This window comes from Mastacembelus armatus, chromosome 19, assembly GCF_900324485.2.
Source record: "Mastacembelus armatus chromosome 19, fMasArm1.2, whole genome shotgun sequence".
NCBI lineage: Eukaryota > Metazoa > Chordata > Actinopteri > Synbranchiformes > Mastacembelidae > Mastacembelus > Mastacembelus armatus.
In genome coordinates this window covers 7,037,372-7,056,428 of record NC_046651.1, presented here as the reverse complement: position 1 = coordinate 7,056,428, position 19,057 = coordinate 7,037,372, and the positions used below count along the sequence as shown (strand labels likewise).

Sequence of the window (19,057 nt, the reverse complement as noted above, 5' to 3'; positions counted from 1 at the left end):
CAGTATTTATGTGCAACTTAAGCATTTGACTGACTGGCTGGAGTGCAGAAAGTGCAGTCAGCAAAGAGAAGGGCTGTAAGTGTATGAAATACAACATGATAGAAATAGACTGGCTTAAATATGGCACCTTGTTGGAGCACAGCACTGTGGATGCTGGAACCATAGAGCCATAGAGTTGTTGGTGGGGCCACAGAGGTCCAGCAGAAACACTGATGTAGTTATTTTAACACAAACTTTCCATCCTATATCCAGTTGAAGCTATTAAGTGCAAATCAAGAACAATTGACATGAACATGCTCATAACCCAAGTAACGGAACAACAGGAAGAACAAACCTTGTCATTAGTGATAAATATACTAAGGACATCAGGTGTGTAAGTCTGTCTCATGACATAAAACAAGTTGAGCCTCAGTACTTCTCAAAGACTCAACTTTCCTTGTTTAGGGAACGCACAGGGCCTTCCTTCAAATGTGACCTCACCCATTGACTTCCTCTGACTCATGAAGGAGGGGTCAACAAAGTCACCCCTCCATTTAAGCTTAATCTCACAACAACTACTGTTAGATTGGTCCTAAATCTAGACTACCCAGTCACACACCTTCATGTCCACAACATGACCTTGTAAACAGAGCTTGAACAACAAGAATTAGCCCATCCCCACCACAGCCGGATCAGTCAGCAGACATCTGCCTCCAACTACCAGTCTGTGTGTTTAGGGACTCATTTGGAAATGTATGATGCAATAAGCTATATCAGAGAGCTTGTTTCCCTGGGTGACAGAGGCAAATTGAGTCCGACTGAGTCAGCAGCAAAATGTTAGCCGATAGTGCTAACAACCTCAGCCTTCTGTATTGTCTCACCTGAGACTCAGTTGATTGATACCTCAGTTTTATTGATGAAGACCTTTTGTCATCTTTCAAAGGTGCCTAGAAGTGATAAAAGGGGGGGTCCATGTGGGAGCCTATCAGCCCTCTCTGCTTAGATACAAAAATAACCAATGACAGTGTCTATTTCATCCTGGTGGCCTGCCTTGCCCTGACACTTGACACCCACGGGTTATTCCAATGTGAACTAGCTGGTTGCGTCCTGTGTTGCTGCTCAGTTTGGCCACACCGACTTGTGTGTCTATTTTGGTACCTTCTGATGAGCTCGCTATCAGCAGCCTGGTCTCACCCATGCATTTCAACAAGGATCTGAGGGCTTGACTCACTTGTGGTGAGTTTTCTTTGTTCCTTCGACGGCAAACTTTGTTTACCATGAATGACAACTAGAATTTATTCTCAGCAGGTGGTATCACACTGGACTCCTGGATTCTGCAGTGAGGATTTGTTTTTGATTGCAGAGTTAGAGACCCTTCCCTCAGCATGAAGGACCCATCGCCAAGGTGAGCAAGTGGTGTGATTAGGTAGATGTTTACAAAGACATGAAAGAGCCAGCAGACAGTAAACATTAAATACAGTTTTTGGCTTTGGCTATACTTTGATGTACAAAAAGACCTAAAGAACAACAGTCCCTGGGCATGTGTATATTTCTTTTGCTATAAAATCATTACAAAATCACAATGACAAATCATTTACATTAATACTTTGCACATCTCTGAGGAAAATATACCATTATATTCAAATGGTTGCACGTTTTTACAGTATAGTTAATGGACTACTTCATTCCTTGGGTATAAATACTCGAGCAGATGCTGGGAAAGTACCGTGGTTGTTAACTGATCTCTGGAAGATTGTTGGCGACCAAAGTCTCCTGAAAAGCCAAAGCAGTCTGAAAGTTAGGCTTATAATACAGTAAAGTCACTAGGTTCTAGGGATGTTACTGGGGTTAGGTTTTAAAAATAAAAACAACAATAAATATCTTGGCTGCAATTAGATTTACTTATTGTTTTCTTCAAATCTTGACTCTGAATTACTACTAAAAACTAAACCTAAGTTAAAAACTACATAATTTTAATATACAGATACAATCACAGACACTATTAAATCGTATATTATCTATATATATATATATATATATACATATATATTTGTCTCAGTAAACCTCATCTGCTTATAAGGAGAATCATGGTTGTGTACATAGTTCAAGAGTTGAGTTATGTACCAATGGCTATGTGCCCAGGTCAGCATATATAAATGGGTTAATAAGCTACTATAAGTCCTCACCCAGATAGCTAAAATAAGCTACAGCAGAGCAGCTGCTGCTGAGGAATACTCTGACTGCTGTTGTGATTTCTTTGCATTTCCTGTACACTGTAGTGTAAACCTGCTGGTGCAAATGTTGTTCTAGTGCTTTTCAGGTGAATTGTCTGTATATTAACCCTAACAAATCTTATAAATTAAGATATGATTGTGTTTAAAAAGGGACCAATGCACAGAATGGAAAATTTTGAATGTTGTTCCTATAAATGGAACAACAGTCTTTCTCATGGCACTGACAGTATGATTAGTGCTCACAGCTTACAGAACCATACAGTGTTAAAAATATCCAAGAGCATGGCACTGTTTGAAGTGTTTGTCTGCTGCCTGCATAGTGACAGCTTAGATGAAGCCAGCAGTAAGAGCACGTTACATACATAAAGGTCATCAAAACCATTTCTACTAATCAAACAGACTTTTTGTAAGGTTTTGAACTGCACGAGTGTTGAAATGTCAACTGCTTACAGAGTGCAACTAAGTAAATAGGGTTAAAACTTTAAACACTGACCCCAATTTCCCTGTATTTTTCAGGAAGTTTATATACCCCAGCATTTCTCCAATGTCAACTTGAGCTTGAAGAAAGTCAAAGGATCTAAAGAGCTGCAGTAACAGTGAATGAGACAAGTCTGGTGATGCACAAGACAAAAAAACACCTGCTGACATCATGAGCTGTGTGGAAAAGCGGCATATGAGCCATCGGGTGGGGAGCATGCTCCATCATCGCTTCCCAAATGGTTTCTCTGACTTGCTCATGGATGAAACTGATCGGGAGGTCAGCACTCTCACTGATCGAGCATTCCGAAGTCTCTGCGTCGGAGATGATGCAGTTTACAATGACGATCTCTTGTATGGATACTCACCTTTCAGCTGCCACAAACCTCTGGCTGGGGAGCCTCTTAAAAAGATTCATCATAAGGAATCAAAAAAGCATGGGCAAAACAAAAACGACAAAAACGTACAGCCATGGAAACAGCAGCATAAAAAGAATATATCTCAAATGTCCTCTTTTCTTAAGGCATTAAGTGCCACAGAAGAAAGCTGTGAGGGGATGTTCATTAAAAATGGAGGTATGACAGACGCTAATGGAGAATCATGGGATAAATCAGCACTTCGCAGTATCCAAAGAGAGCTATCAGAGTTCTCCTCTGGCTATCACACCAACCTCACAGATGGGCATTCAAACAAAGCAAGTAAAGATATTGCCCTTCCCTTAGGGAAATCGTCAAAGGTCAAAAATGGGAAATCCACTGTCAAACTAAGGAAACTTAACATCAAAAACTTTTTCCTCCACAGTGAGTTTAGCCCTTTCCAAACATGGAGAGATTTTAACCGGTTCCCCTTTGCGCAAGAGGAAACAGTCACCTCTTTTATCCCCATAGATAATATCCCTAAATGGTACGATTTGCCCTTTTACAAGGAGCTGACAGAGGCACACAGAAAACAGACTCTGCATACAGAGAAAGCACAGTCTTGCCAGAAAGCAGCAGTTGAGCCCCCTCCTCCCACTGCTCCTAAACCTATCCTTCCCCCTCCTCCATCAAAGGTCCTGCCAAAGCCCTCAGCCACTCCGGTTGAGAAAAGTTGCTCATTGGATGGAGGAGATGGAAGTGCTGCCCCCTGGAGGTACAACAGGTCCAGGGCAAAAAGTGCTCTTCCAGCAAATCAGCCTGGAATACCAAATCAGGACAATCATTCAAAGACAGTGGATGAAAGTCTTTCATTGGTTAAAAAGGAAACTAGATCTGTGGAAGTGAAAGCTGTTGATGAAGCCAGCTCTGTGGCCTCTACTCCGTTCAGCATCTGCCAATTGATGACTCCCCTCATTCCCTCCAGACAACCGACGGAAATATCAGAAATCTTCCAAGAAGTCCTGTCACCCTCTGCCCTTGACCTTCCACTTAGGCCACACTCTGAGGTCAAAGTAATCAATGAACCTGCAGTCAAGAGGGAGGGCTATAAATCACTTGCTTCTAGCATCCTCTTCAACCTCAAAGATAACAGGAAACGGGTGAAAAGTCGTTACAGTCCACATAAATTCAAAATGTTAGATTTGCCTGAGGATGGTGCCCAGTCTCCACAATCAGATCATCTTAAGAATTCACAAGTTGGTTCTGAGGACACTGCATCTGGCTTCAGCACTCCTGCAATTTTAGGAGATGGACAGACAGTCTGCACTCCTATCTTGGAATCTACCAGCACTCCAACTCTTGGTTTTACAAAGCATGACACTGACAGGCCTCTGTCAGATGATTATCTGTTATCAAATCTACTGCAAACCAAAAGAGAGTCTGCATGTAGCAATGGTGAGGAAAACCCTATCTCTCCCTTCATACACTCAAAAAAGAATAAGAGCCCTATGCCTAAAAAGCAAAACTACCCCTCTCTGAATTTGTACAAAAAAGCCAGCCCCGTTATCAGCGATATGAAATATCTTCCAGTTCCTCTGAGCACCAGAGTTACTGCACGCATAGACCAACCAACAGAGACAAATCAACTTTCAGCACTCACGCTAAACAAAGAACTCTCTCCAAAAGCCGTGCTTGCAACACTTCATAGTGATTCAAATGTCAACAATGATCGTTCACCAATAACTTTACTCCAGGAAACTGAGGGTGACAAATTATCATCAAATATATCAGTAGAGAAGAGACCACCAAATATACCAGACAAAGCAAAATGGCCCTTGAAAGGCACAAAAGAAAAAGACTTTGGAGAACAGCCATCTTCTTTAAGTGAAAAAGATGCTAGTGGTCAAACAATGTCTACTATGGATGTGATCAGAGCAGCAAGGGAAGCAATTAATGCTGTAAAAACTAAAGCCCTATCTGCGACTCAGTCGGACAGCATTAATAAACACATTTCAGACATGGAAGAAGTGAACGACACAGAAATAGATGAGAAGGTTGCCTACTCGAAGGAAATGTTTAACAGCAAGAGGGAGAGTTCAGGAGCGGAAAACAGCAGTGTTTTATTTCAAAGTAGAAATGAATCAACAGGTGCAACACTGGCTGGCAAAAATAGCAATGCCAAGAAAGAACCTCCACCAGTTCCAAAGAGAAATTTTCCTAAATCTCATATTCAACTCTCTCTTGACAAACCAAATGTTGACACATCCTATAAAAATGACTTGGGGAATGCAAAACTAGATTTACCAGCAAAGGAAAATGAATCTGTCTCTAAACAAGGGAATCTCAAACCTTTATTCTCAGCCAGACAGAACAAATATATAAAATACCAGAGATATGCAAGGCCAGATGATGAACAAGTAGACGAATATGATGAAGGTGATTTGAATGTGAACACAAGACCAAAGGCTGATGAGGAGATTATATCACTAAAAGAAATGAGAGATAGTGAGCATATATTTAATGATTTGCATGCTTTGAAAGAGCTTCAGCAAGCAAGGCTTGGTGATCGTTTTCTTGAGAATACCAAAAACAAACTAGGGGTTATTAACATAGATGAGGAGGCGAGGGCTAAGAATGATCTGATATCAAAGGAGCTTCGTAACATAAAGAAGGGCATGTTATCTATGAGAGGGAACACAATGGCTAAGAGAGAACTATTTGCAAAGAAAGAGAAAGAACAGAGAAAGCAAGAGGCTTTCACAAAGATAGACAGTAATGTGATAGTAAACAAAGCACTTATAAATGACAATTATGACAAAGCCAAAATGGCACTTGAGGAGATCATCTCAGAGAGGCAGAAAAGAAAGAATAAATTAACAGAACAGGATGCAAATCTAACATTTGAGGAGACTGCTAGTGATGAAAGTTATGTAGCTAAGGCACAGAAAAGTAAACACGATGCTATGATAGAGGTTAAGGAAAACCAAGATGGTAACACGTCACTTAAAGAGAAAGACCTAAAAGAGAGGTTAAATGAGCTGAGAGACCACAATCACATGAGACAGATCCTATCACAAACTGAACCCAGACTTGGTGAGACTCATAGACTGGGTGGTAGGATAGCTCTACCTGGCATGGACAAAGCTGGCAATGACCTAAACTCAGTTATAAGTAAAGATAAACTTGATAATGGTAAACCAGCTGATAATCCTAACTCTGAATCAGAGGTGAATCTGAGACATGTAGCGAGACAGATGTCTGAAGAGAGCGGAGAAATACTGATGAATGATCCTGAAGTCAAAATGTTAAATGCTCCTCATGTTCCTCCCAGGAACAAAAAAGGAGGTAATAGGAGAGATGGAAATGCTACTATGGACACAGACACTTTGAAAAATGCAGAAGGTGAAGATAACTTTAACAAATATAGCAAATATAAAAACGGTGAGGATTGCTTGAAAGAGATGAGCAAAACAGACCTTCCCACAATTGAACCTGTGCCTGATCAAAGTGAAACCACCTCTCAAACAGAGATGTGGGATGTAGTAAATAATGAAAATTCAAAATCATTTACTGCAACTGATGCAGGTAACTGTGTTCCTATTTTAGCCTCACATTACCCACAGTCTAAAAATATAGTGTACTTATCGCCAGAGTTCAGGGGCGATGAAAAAGAGGCCAATAACTTGCAGACAGATATGAGCCCCACAATAGAAGCCACAGCTGAAAACACCAATGTCAGGGCACAGGAATTACACAAAATACAGCAAAAGGCCACTTTAAAAGTAGACAATTCAAACATACCAGATAACAATGTTACTAAAAATTTAGCAGCAGAATATGAACCTAACAAAATAAATAGAATGGGCGAAGAAACAAATGTGGATACTGAGGCTCTCAGTGAAATTTCCAGAAAGATTATATCCCCCTTACTACTGGTAAATGGTATTAGTGTCAATCAGAGCCCACCTGATCAAGCCAGCTTGTCCTCAAAATCTTCTTACTTCTCTGTGGAGAGTGCACTACTCAGAAATACTGAAACTGAGTCAAATGTTTACCACTCACTGGATAATTTGATTGGAGAAGGGGAGGAGGATGATTACCAATTGCAGAATGTTTCACGAAACACGAAATTGGACAGGCCTGAAGTGGAATATTATTCCTTAAGTGATCATGAAAATGAACCAGAAGTTGTAAAGCAACCAATCACATCTCTTCAAAAATACAAAGAGGTATCACACAATCACAGCAATAAAAGAGAAAATGCCACTGCAGACCAAAGCTTAACTCAGGAGGAAAATAATCAGACACCAATGTCCTCTGAAACATTCTCACCAACTTTGGGGATTCCTGCCTTATTCAAAGTAAAAGATAATACTTTCAGTAATAAGTTAAAGAAGACTGTACAACCTTGGTCACCAAAAGGGAGCCTAAGTGGTTCAGAGAGGGGAGAGGAGGAGTTACAACCAGCAAAGGGAAATCCAGAGTTCCTAATGGCCACTGAACCCACCAGTGGTGACACCTTTATTCCAGCGGAAATCTTCAAACCTAAAGAGATTTTATCAAACCAATCATCTCCCCTATCGTTGTCTTCAAATCTACAAAATGGAAACCCAAAGAAACCCCCAAGTGGGCAGTTCCTCACTGTCCCACAAGAAAAAGACATATTTTCTGGGGTGAGTCCATCATCTGAAGGTGTGGAGAGCTTAACAACTAGTACAGTTGACACTGCTGATGAGATGGGAATGAACGCAGGCGTGATGGTAGTGCATAAAGTGTCAAAGGTTCCTAGTGAACATGGTACTGAAATCCAGACAGGGCTGCCCAAACCACCAGCTGTTTTACCCAAATCTGAAAAGGCTGTTCTCAAAGCAATAAAACTAGCAAACAGAAGAATGAAGAAGGAGGAAGTCCAGAAGTCCACCCACAAATCATCTCAAAACAGCAGCAAACACAGAGCAGACAGAAGCAAGAGTGACAAATCTGATAGTAAATGTGCCACCAGCAGTAGAAATAACAAGAGCAGTGAGAAAAAACCCAAAGAAAAACTGGAGGAGGATGGTCGTCATCAGAGTGGTAAAACCAGCAATGACAGAAGTAGGCAACTACACCATGAACGAAGAGGCCACAATAGTGAAAACCACCATTATGACAGAACAGAAAGCAACAAGTCTCACCAACAGCCGCACAGTTTGGTGGAGAGCAATAATCAGACCAAGGACATATTACCCAGCGCTGTGACAGAAAGGGAAGGCCGCAGCAGTGTGAGACCCATTCGGGACAAGCCAGATCAAAGACAATACAGCAACGACAGGGTCATCAGTAATGTTCCTGTATACAAAGCTCACATCAGCAAGAGAACCACGTCAGACAGGACATTCCAGAGATCACAAAGCATCGATAGGTACTTAGGTGATAACACAGAACGCAGGCTCAGTGCCGAGAAGCTTGATCTAACGACCCAGCACAATGAGAAATCCATCCAGGGCGAGCTGCAGCAAAGAGGCAGAGCCAGAGATAAAGCAAGCAGAGGCAACCCACTGAGAAGGAGTCACAGTATTGATGCATACGGCACTGAAGTACGTCAACCTTCAACCCTGTCACGCCAATCAAGCCACACAGGCCAGCTTTCTCGCCAGTCCAGCATTGAGCATACTATTGTTACACAGTCCTTCCCTATGACCCAACGCAAACTCCTCCAGGATCCAGATTCTGGGCAGTACTTCTTTGTAAACATGCCCATACAGGTCAAGACAAAAACCTTCTTTGATCCTGAAACTGGGAGCTATGTGCAGCTGCCAGTCCAGCCACCAGATGGTGCTGTTCCTCAAGCATCCCCAATGGAGGTCCTAACCCCACCCGTGGTTGTTTACCACAGCTTTGTCCCGGTGCCTCTGTCACCCATGGCTCAAACTGCTACCATCCAAGCCCCTCTGGAGCGAGAAGAGTTTGAGCAGAGACACCAGGAAAGGTCAAGGCAACTGCACTGTATGGAGGGACATCCATATTTAGAACCTATGTGCATTCAACATGAACATATGCTAGGGGAGTTCCTGGGCACTGAGGAGCTGGACTGTCTGAGTTGATACGCCATATGTTTTTAAGGAAAAATCCACCCTCTCATGCTGTTTTGTCATATCAAATTGTGGCGTGCATTCCAGACATTATTTTGTGATGAAGACTTGGTTTTTGTGTGCTCCAACCTTCAAGTTGCCTAGTCTACTTTTAGTAGTGATTTCCTATATTTGGCAAAAAGATCTGGATCAAGCAAAAAATATTTTATTGTGGATTTCTCCCGATTTGACTACTGAGAGCTGGTATAAGATGGTGGGACTATGAAAAAGTCTTTTGCTCTTTAACACCGTTGTAGTTACAAAGGAGGTGCTGCATGTTATATACAGAATTAAAAAAAAAAAAATACAACAATAGATTGGGTCTGGAAATGCAAAGTACATTGCCATTATTCATTTTCAACAATGTTAAAGTGTTCAGGGTGGATTTTTCCTTCAAGGTTCAGTGTTTTTGCAATACAGGTCTTTGATCCTTTGTGCTTTTCTTGCCTTAAAGGTTAATGAGACACAGAAGCTGTGCAGGCTTTGTGAAGCTTATGGAGCCTCTATCATGTTTGTGAAGCAAAATCAGTTTGATTTGAGTAAAGACACAAGTTTTTGGAATTTGGGTGAATGATAGTTGTCGCTTAATACTGGTTGAATGTGGGTTGAAGGATTTGTGTAAGATAATGTGCATTTTTTAAAGCCAGATAAGGGACATGGATGATCCATGTACATAATGTATTTAAGTGTAAACAGAGAGGGTAACATTGAATGTAAATGTGAAATATTTATTGTAAATGCTTAATTTGTTATTTTCAACTACAGTGGTATTTGAGTCTCTACCACTTTTCAGGAATTCAAGCTTTTGTTTTATTACCTGCGAAGTTTTTTGCTTTGAGGTTTCTTTTTCCACCAGACAGTTTGCAGTCACTTAAATTTTTATTAGAGATACTCAAAACATACAGAACTTAGATCATATTTGTAATTAATGTCAACTGATAGTGTCCACACAACAAAAATTTTAATTACCGTGCATGATAAAGTTGAAATTGTAATTAATCCTGTTGAATATGTTTGTTATAACACTAAATTCATTTATAAAAGCTGTCATTATTGCAATTTGGGTTTTTGTTCAACTTAGAAAACTTAAAGGAGAATTGGTTTTACAAGTTTGCTGCATTGGCATTTTTCTAAACTAGAAGCATCTAGAAGCAGGGCTGTATTGTGTCTGTGATCCATTCCAATAAAAAACAACTGCTGTTACACATTTGACTGATCTAGTGTTACTCATTTCACTGTAGTCATTCTTCATTGAAAATCATGTTTAACCAAAATCTTTTTAAAAATAATAATTTGAAGATTTTGTTATTTTTGGTATTTATATAAATACCGACTACAGTAAGATTATTTTCCATGATGCCCTCAGAAAATAAAGCTGAGGTGCTTCAAGAACCGTATTATTAGTTCGTAATTAACTACTTGCTTAATCAAAGATGACTTAATTATTCTTCAAGGGTGTTTTTTTTTTCAAACAGGTTTAAAGAGCTTTCAATTTTGTGCATTTTGAATCTGTTTTCAAATTATCTGACCATCACTACCTGATCCAGGTACGGCAGAATTACAGTTATAGAGTGGGTTTCTAGTCTTCAGCAAGAACTACATCCTGCCATCTGTTGGTCAAATAATATAAAGACAGGAATGAACTAGAAGACAGTTTGTATGTTCTTTTATTTATCTGCATCACTATACAATGAATAAGAAATTAAAGACAAGGCAGGATCTTTTTAGACAATGTTCCCTATATATTTTAAACCTCTTAAACTGTAAAATGTATTTACATCCTCAAAGTTGTATTATATTTTCATCCAGGGTTCTGACTACTGACACAACACTTCCCTAATCATTGGTTTTGAAAACAGCAAATATTCAACACCAATGTAAAGAAAGACTGACTACTCAATACAAACCCCAGTTTAAATGTTAAAATCTCGAAATGTAAATCTGCATTGATTAATCAGTTATTTGGTCAACTGACTGAAAATGTATCTGCAAAACAGTTTTGATAACTGAGAAATTGGTTCCTGCAGTGCAATTGTGAATATTTTTGCTTTTCCTAGAATTCTATGCTTGTAAAGTGTCACAACAAAACACACATCAAATAATGTGTAGCAAATTATTTTACAGTAAAAGTAAGATTATACTGCCATGGACTGGCCAAGCAGCATGCACTGTCAGCAAACCAAGAGAGCCACCTAGACAACATAAGACAATTATCCTTTTCATCCACCAGCAACTAGTGCAATAGAAATTAAAGACTAAGAGCAAAAACTATTCTCAACTAAAGATCTTCAAAACATTATACTCTCAACTCTGGCAGTCAGGTCTATGTGTGCACCTTCTTGTGAAAATGTTTAGGAATCTTCAGACTAAAACAGTCAGTGATTAATAGTTAAGGAATAGCTGTTTTATTTCTCAAAATAATACAATATTTAAACATATGCACGAAAATACAGTGTTCTAACCAACTCATTGTCCCAGTGTTCGAGTGCAGGAGAAGTGCAGCCGGTCAGTGACAGCCACAGCTTAATGCCACCATGTCATCATACTGCTTCAAAACCACATTCTCCTCATCGTCGAAATATAACAAACTGATGGACTGGAGTCTGTCGGGTACACAACAGGGTGCTCCCACATCATCGCTAGAGATCTTGAGCGCATGCATGATGGAGCGAACTGTGGCGTGATTAGTCGCTCTTAGGCTTCCTCCCAGTGGGAACGGACAGGAGCCTTTGCAGTGGTAGGCGTTGTATCCCCGGGGAGAGATGATCCAGCCTGACCAGCCGATCTCCTCAAAGTCAACGAAAAGGGGAACCCGTTGACAGGACTGGGGGTGATCATGGCGTGAAGGACCTGGAGATGCACGTCGTCTCCTGCTGCGGTGGTCCTGGGACTCAGGTGCTGCTGCTTCAGGTTGGGTCTGTCCTGTGAGAAGAAAAAGGAAGGTGATTACATGAAGAATAGAATAATGAATAAACTAAGAAACAGATGTACATTTTTTTAACAAATGCCTTAATAATCCTTTGGAGAATATTCACAGACAAAGCAGCACAAAGTGAGGCTAAGCAGTAAGACAACAGTTTTACTATTTGTGAGACAAGTAAAAATGAAACAAATATTTTGACTGCATTATTGTCATTCATTTAAAATTTAAATTTTTTGATATTTTGTAGATTCAACAGTTTTGGCATGTTGTCTTTTCAGTACAAGCATCAGACAATAGGCTAGTATTGCTTTATGGTTAGATTACCCACCATGTTTGGTAATGTTCAATATGAGATCATACATGTTTATATAGCATTTAGGTTACAGTGGTCATACAAACCGAATATTAAACTCAACTGTCATTTCTCTTACCTCTTTATGCTGACCCTGCCCCCTGTGAGATGTCACCTGATTTATGTCATGTGACTTTAGTTAAATGTTTCCACAGCAATTTGTAGTTGTTCTAATGTAATTTCTTATAATTACTATCAATACAGCGAGTGGGATCAAAAACTGAAAGTGTTTCAAACTGACCTAAAATCTATTTTAATATTCCTGCACTGCAATTACTTTGTTATTCATACATTGACATGTACAGAAATACCAAACTACAGGGAGTAATACTGGCTCAAATATTAGCCAGGCCAATTTATCAGTCTGGCTCTAATGTAGACACATTCATCCAATTATAACACCTCAGACAAGAAATGTGAATTGTACAAATATTTGTATGGAAAAAAGTGGCATCCAAACTATGTGAACTACTGTGTTATTACATACAAATCACCTATTTCTCTAGTAATGTATATAGTGGTACATAATAATAAAACACTATTAAATACATGAATTAGATAACGGTGATATAGCAGATAATAACAGTAATATTGTATTGCTATATAGTGATTAATGTTGTGCAATATCATCTATTTTTTAATATGTTACTTCTTTTTCTCTTCTTGTGTATTAAAAATGAAAACATGGACATAGTGCAAGTGTGTTCTGTTCTTCAGTCCTGTTGGGTCAAATAAAAGCCCTTATGTTTCTGGGGTTGTAATGCCTATAGTGAAAGGAGACAGATGAGTGTCTTATGTCCATATTCAGTATCACCCACCCTATGTAACACACTGGTACCGCCACCCTCGTCTTACCCAGGTATGACTGGTTGGTTGCTCTAGTCCTGTCATCATCTGAGAATATGACCAGGTAGGCGTTTGTGTCTGTCAGCTCTTTGTTCTGCTTATTTGTAGACACTGCTGACTCAATCCAGTTACCAGACGGAAGTGTGGTCACCACCAGGATGCCATTGTTCTCCTCACTGTTTCTGATCCACTTGGACACCTGATATTTAGAGCAAAACTGAACAGATTAACCAAATTAAACAGATAAAACTGTATATGTTTATGTATGTGGTTAGCCTATAGTATTTGTAACTAGACAAAAGTATCTGACTAATTTTTTAGGAAATTACATCCCAATCCACCAGAAAAACAAATGACAATCAAAATGTAAAAACTGAAAGAAATTTCTTTTGAAAACAATAGAGTCAAAACTGCCATTACCATCTGAGTGACATTGAAGACTTCCCATCCCCGTGTGTACAGAGGCACCAGCTTGGAGTTGATGAGGTTTCCTCTCCAGGGTTTCACTCTGCTGTCTAGCACCTCGTACAGATCCACCTGGACAGACAAGTCACTGTCAGTTCACCACACTCAGCCCTCTCAGAATGAACAGCTGCAGATGAAGCATGTTTTCTCTGGAAGATCAAATCTGGACTAAATTTAAAGACGAGGCATAAACAATAACTACATCTGCAGGAAAACAAAAAATCAAACAATGTCAAACAATAATTATTTTACCTTATAGAAAAGAGACCCGTATGACTTTCCGAGGTAAAACTTCTGTTTCTTTCGGAACCAACGGAACTCCGCTTTGATCATTCTCTCCTCTCTACCGAAAGATGAGAGGTTGAAGAAGTGAAACTTCTCTCCAAAATGACCTGCAGGCGTGGAAATATAAAAAAGACATGTTTAACAATCTGCAGTTAATGAATTGTATAAAGGGTTTGTAAAAATAAAGAGTTTACAGTTATTTCTGCAGCAATTATCTGTTTAACATAGATAACTGTGCGTAATCGTGCGCTTTCTGCTCCGTACATTTGTAATATTTAGTGTTGTTATATGGCAAAAAGGTGAACTTGAACTAAAGAAATGATCAGTCACAAAACAACAATAATTCTTCAATATGAGTTTGACTTTTTGCTCACCTTTATCCTCGAAACTCCTCACTATGTTTCCTTCCAGAATCTCCTTCTGGTTTCTCGGGGTCCCATCAGAAACCGACACCGCGTTAAAAAGATCCAACATGAACTGAGGCGCCTTCTTATGAGGGGCCACCGCTGGACCTCGAGGTAAATCCGTCAGGTGGATCAGCGCGTCCACCTTCTCCCTCACCGTCTTCGCAGCATTCAAACCGTCCTGCAGCCCCGTCGTCCCTCTGTCCTGCGGGACAGCGAGCAGGGTGACGCATCTCAGCTGCAGAGCGAAGACCAGCCCGAGGCGCAGAGCTCCTGCTGTCATTATAGTGGAGAGTGGACTGAGCTCTACACCTGTGGGACCGTGCGTGATAAGGGCGACCCCGCAGCCTTTGATGACAGAGTGTCACTGTTTCAGCTAACACTGGGAGATGATTGGGCCGTGATTGATGATGGTGGAAAAAACACAAAGGAACGGAAAATACCTCGAGAGTAAGCGATAAAGACAAATAAACAACTAATTTCCCTTAATTTGATTTGTATGTCCAAGTTACAGCAGGTTGGAGAGAGTGTTTGTGGAGATACTGAATAATATTATATAAAGAAAAACCTCATATATGCAAAATAACAGATTGTTCGACCAGCATGAATGAGATATAGTGAACGAAGACCGCTACAATGTGGTAAAATGGTGCATACAGAACCGCAGCAATAATCAATGTTTGCATATATTAACATTACGTTAAAATGAGGCCATATCTTTAATTGTGAATATGAATCGCGTTTTTCTATTCCCATTATTTCCATCCAAATAAAGTTATCCCATCATGATGTTTTGTCCCAGTTGCTCCACGTCATGCGCTTCTCGGCCCAGGTGCCTGTTATCAGTATGAGGCCAGTTGCAAGAGAGCAAACGAAGAGCCGAGCCGTGACGCAAATGAAGCGAGTTTTCAAAAGCTGCCTGTTAACGCGCACATTTCCACAAAACGCCGACGGTCATGGTGTGCCCCCCTCTTCGTTCCTGTTTGGACAGTGACTCAGAGTTAACACCAAAATCAGCATGACGCGTTTATCCCCCCCCCCCCTTAATATGAATTCAGGATAATCCCTCAATCAATCAATTCGAACAAAAGGGATCAAATTCCCAAGATCATCAGGCTGATCAACGACCGACTCTTTCCGCTATTGTTGTTCAGATTCGTTTGCCTACACAGGAATGATGATCCCCTCATTTAGGGGCCATTACTCACGTTTAGGACCCCATAGTGAAAAAGGCTTTTTCTGGTCCTTCTTGTATCACTTGGAGGCCACGCTGTCAGATAAGCCACTGGATAGATTATAGACATAAACAGTGTAAACAAGATGCCAGCAGATGAAATGATGATTGGACTTGATGAAACATGAAGCTGTCTTTTTCTGAAGACAAAGTTAAGGACATACTGTATTATCAGGGAGATTGTGCAGTGTTTTTCTGGACTGCATGCAGTATGTTGTGAACATACATGACACAGCTGGATGATGGGGGATGTCCTCAAATATTTACACCTGTGGATGATCACAGATAGATATGGCTTAATTTAAAGCTACATTAGAGATGAAACATGTATTGGAGATTTTGTCAAAGACAGAGAAATATACAGCATAGTTATGTTTTTTTAATTTAAAAGGAATAAATTAACATTTTGGGAAAAAATTGTTATTTGCAATCTTGCAAAGTGGAGACAAGTGGATAGAAGAAGGACTGCTGGCCAACTCCTAAAGTATCACCATGTCAAGTCAGTGTTATCTATCTATCAGGAGGCTTTACAGTCTTTACAGCTTAAAACATCCTCTGTCCTTATAGACCCTAGAAAAAATGCTGTGCAAGAAAGCTCAGAGGGCAACAGAGGGGGGTCCTATGCCATATATTTTAGGTGTACAACAGGTAAAAAAATCATAAAAGATGAAGGTAGTTGGAGCCTATAGAAATGAGATGAACTGGTGTGAGTTATTAAATTGTTTTCCAGTTAGAAGCTACAGTGTCAGTTTGAATCTGGACAACAGGTGCTTCAGGATTTACAAGTTTTACAAGCACATGGATCAGATAATGAAGGTATGGAACAGACTAATGTCTGCATGTCTTCAGTTTGTTTTTCCAATAACTTATTAAATGTCCATCAGTAACTGTTGAGGATTATTGTAGTGTTCTCAGTTAAACAGCAGATGGAGTTATTGGATCAGGTATTGTAAAGAAGAGCTTCAATTTCATTGACGATGATGATGTGTGTTTTTTTTATAGCAACAGTCATTGTAGCTCCTGTTCAGAAACAGCTTGACTTACTAACAATTATATTTAGTAACACTGTCTGTCTCATCTGCCATAATAGAGATATGTAATACATAAATAATAGATTATTATATTATAGCTAAAAGAAGAAAGACTGTGTTGTTACTGGTGTGTGTTTACAGTGTTTAAACATTAGTAGTTAGTAGAAGACTAACAGTGACTTAGTGAGCACTTGGTGGTAGTACACTAAGAGTTTTAATTGCTGTATTTCTATTAGCATCAGAGATATCACATTACCCTATGAATTAACTTTGCTGTTCAGGGTAGAGGATCCTCTTGGCCATTTGCATGACATGAGGACAGAACAAACCAACTACAACAGTCTTCTGATAACTGAACTTGGCTGACGGGACACAAGTTTCCAATTTCACAAGACCATATCACAATAAATAAATCCAGCTGCAAATGTAAAGAAGCAGAAAAGGATACAGCAGTTAAGAAATACAACAGATGACAAAGTAGGAGCTAAATGAAGCTAAACCACCATGTGTTGATTAAAGTGTAATAGAAACATTGGGGCCTTGAAGTCATTTTGTGAATTGGTCAGAACTGTCTTCTGTCAGGGCCCATACCATATTTGGACGAGTCCTAATGTCCACATCTTTGATTCAGGATCTTAACCACCTTTAGTCTCTTATTGGTTAACAAACGTTTGTGGGCGTGGCTAAATATGAACAACTTTATTAATGACTACAAATAACTACAACTCCCACATACTAGCACGTCTAGCAACATGTAACATGCTGAGCATATGTAGGACATGATAGCATTGTTTCAGCTTGGTAATATCAAGTACAGTTAGTTATTAATATTGTATTGATTATTTCCTTGGTGGTCTATGAGAGAGTGCTTGTAACCATAGAATATACATGCTGAAGAAATCTCCCTTGGTAAACAGATGTCCCATGTAGGTGCTGAACATGTTACCAGTGGCACAACCATGTGGTCACTTACAAAGCTCTGCCTCTTTTCATTTTCCTCAGTCTTTTACTCCCATATGCTCACAGCTAGAAATATGTGATCACTTCCATGTTACCCAGCTGATTAATCCTCCCAGCAGTGGCGGAGCAGCTCTCTTCAGTTTTTTTCAGTAGTGACTGAATTGTGACGCTGTCTAATGTCAGGTAAAATCATTTATAAAATCAATCATTCAAAGTCATGTTTAATTCTTATTTGTTCATTTTGATCACCAAACCAAATCTGATGATATTTCTGCACCTGTAGTTGTACAGCCTGGTCTCTCTATAACCTCTGTATTTTATTTTTCTAAATGTTTTCATCCCTGCAAAATGATTCACAGCATTTTAATGAGAAACGCCTCAGATTTCTTCATTAGGCAATGGGGGATGTTACATGAGCTTTAGTGTGCGGTCGTCTACTCTTTCACCCCAATCTGCCTGGCTCTACATCTGACAAGTGTGGTCATGTGTTAATGACTTCACCTTGTGTTAAATACCTCTACTGAGGCAATTACAGACACATGGAAGGCATTTGCTACAAGTGCTGGCCACTGCTACAACTCTCTTTGAATGAATAATGAAGAGGAATACAATCACAGCAAAAGTGGAAACATACGACATGGTGTCGAAGTGAGCCACAATGTAACGTGATTTTCACGTCACAAACAAACAGGGTCATCTGTCTATTTCAGTGTCTGAATGGTCAAATCTGACCAAGAGGATCTCTCTGACTGTCGGTTCTGTATGTCTGGTAATGAGTTAGGATTGCATGACGAAGCTACACTCAGCAAGTAGCTAGCTCAGCTTAGCACAAAAGGGGAAACGGCTTGCCTGACCCTGTCCAACGATAAAAATCTCTTTATGACAATACTTTTTATCATCCTTCTTATATTCCAGCTACAGTGCACTTAACATTTAGGTGCATTTGTTAAACCTAGTACATTCTAATACAACAGTAGCACAATGAATTCTACTGTTATGAACATTATATTCCTCTTCACTTCTTGATCACCGGTCAAGCAAAAATGATGGAGGTTTGTATTGGTAAGAATTTTGCCATTGATGCTTCAGTACCAGAATAACTCAAATCATTAATGGTAAATACAGCAAATGATAGTATCACTTAGGAGCATTTGCACATTTACATTTCAAGATAATTAACCCAAAAGCATACACACTGGTGATCTGTGATCATGAGCAGGGCAGTTACACAAAGAATATTTAAGCCACCTTTGGTGATTTCCTGTTTTGGATTGTAAGATACCTTTATTTTCACTGTGTGGTAGGCACAGCGAAATACAGGTGCACTGCCTGTACCACTGCTCAGAAAAAATACTACTTCTACCTGCAATAATAATAATTAGACATTAAAAATAAGAATTG

At 39.7% G+C, this 19,057-nt stretch overlaps 2 protein-coding genes across 3 annotated transcripts; one reads left to right on the top strand and one right to left on the bottom strand.

Annotated features, from left to right (window-relative positions):
• Positions 1-1,073: 1,073 nt before the first annotated feature.
• On the top strand, positions 1,074-9,461 carry LOC113135692 (uncharacterized). Of its 2 annotated transcripts, none has more exons than XM_026315904.1 (3): positions 1,074-1,215; positions 1,285-1,384; positions 2,730-9,461. In XM_026315904.1, the coding sequence occupies exon 3, from the start codon at positions 2,863-2,865 to the stop codon at positions 9,127-9,129; it is 6,267 nt and encodes a 2,088-aa protein (XP_026171689.1). In that variant the 5' UTR covers positions 1,074-1,215; positions 1,285-1,384; positions 2,730-2,862; the 3' UTR covers positions 9,130-9,461. The 2 variants fall into 2 exon arrangements, with proteins under 2 accessions (XP_026171689.1, XP_026171690.1); XM_026315905.1 differs by having other exon boundaries at positions 1,109-1,215; positions 1,288-1,384.
• A 2,201-nt stretch (positions 9,462-11,662) lies between these two features.
• On the bottom strand, positions 11,663-14,736 carry LOC113135914 (bone morphogenetic protein 2). Its single transcript, XM_026316264.1, has 5 exons — positions 14,402-14,736; positions 13,995-14,134; positions 13,698-13,814; positions 13,287-13,476; positions 11,663-12,078 (listed from the first exon to the last, which is right to left on the bottom strand). The coding sequence occupies exons 1-5, from the start codon at positions 14,712-14,714 to the stop codon at positions 11,663-11,665; spliced, it is 1,176 nt and encodes a 391-aa protein (XP_026172049.1). The 5' UTR covers positions 14,715-14,736.
• Positions 14,737-19,057: the final 4,321 nt, after the last annotated feature.

What these genes read in the sequence shown, in the direction of transcription:
- LOC113135914 (XM_026316264.1), bottom strand. Translation starts at nt 14,714, where the DNA reads ATGACAGCAGGAGCTCTGCGCCTCGGGCTGGTCTTCGCTCTGCAGCTG. An exon ending in ACGGGTCTCTTTTCTATAAG is followed by an intron (nt 13,815 to 13,994) that starts GTAAAATAATTA and finishes TTGTCTGTCCAG; the next exon opens with GTGGATCTGTACGAGGTGCT. An exon ending in TCTTCAATGTCACTCAGATG is followed by an intron (nt 13,477 to 13,697) that starts GTAATGGCAGTT and finishes TCTAAATATCAG; the next exon opens with GTGTCCAAGTGGATCAGAAA.
- LOC113135692 (XM_026315904.1), top strand. Translation starts at nt 2,863, where the DNA reads ATGAGCTGTGTGGAAAAGCGGCATATGAGCCATCGGGTGGGGAGCATG.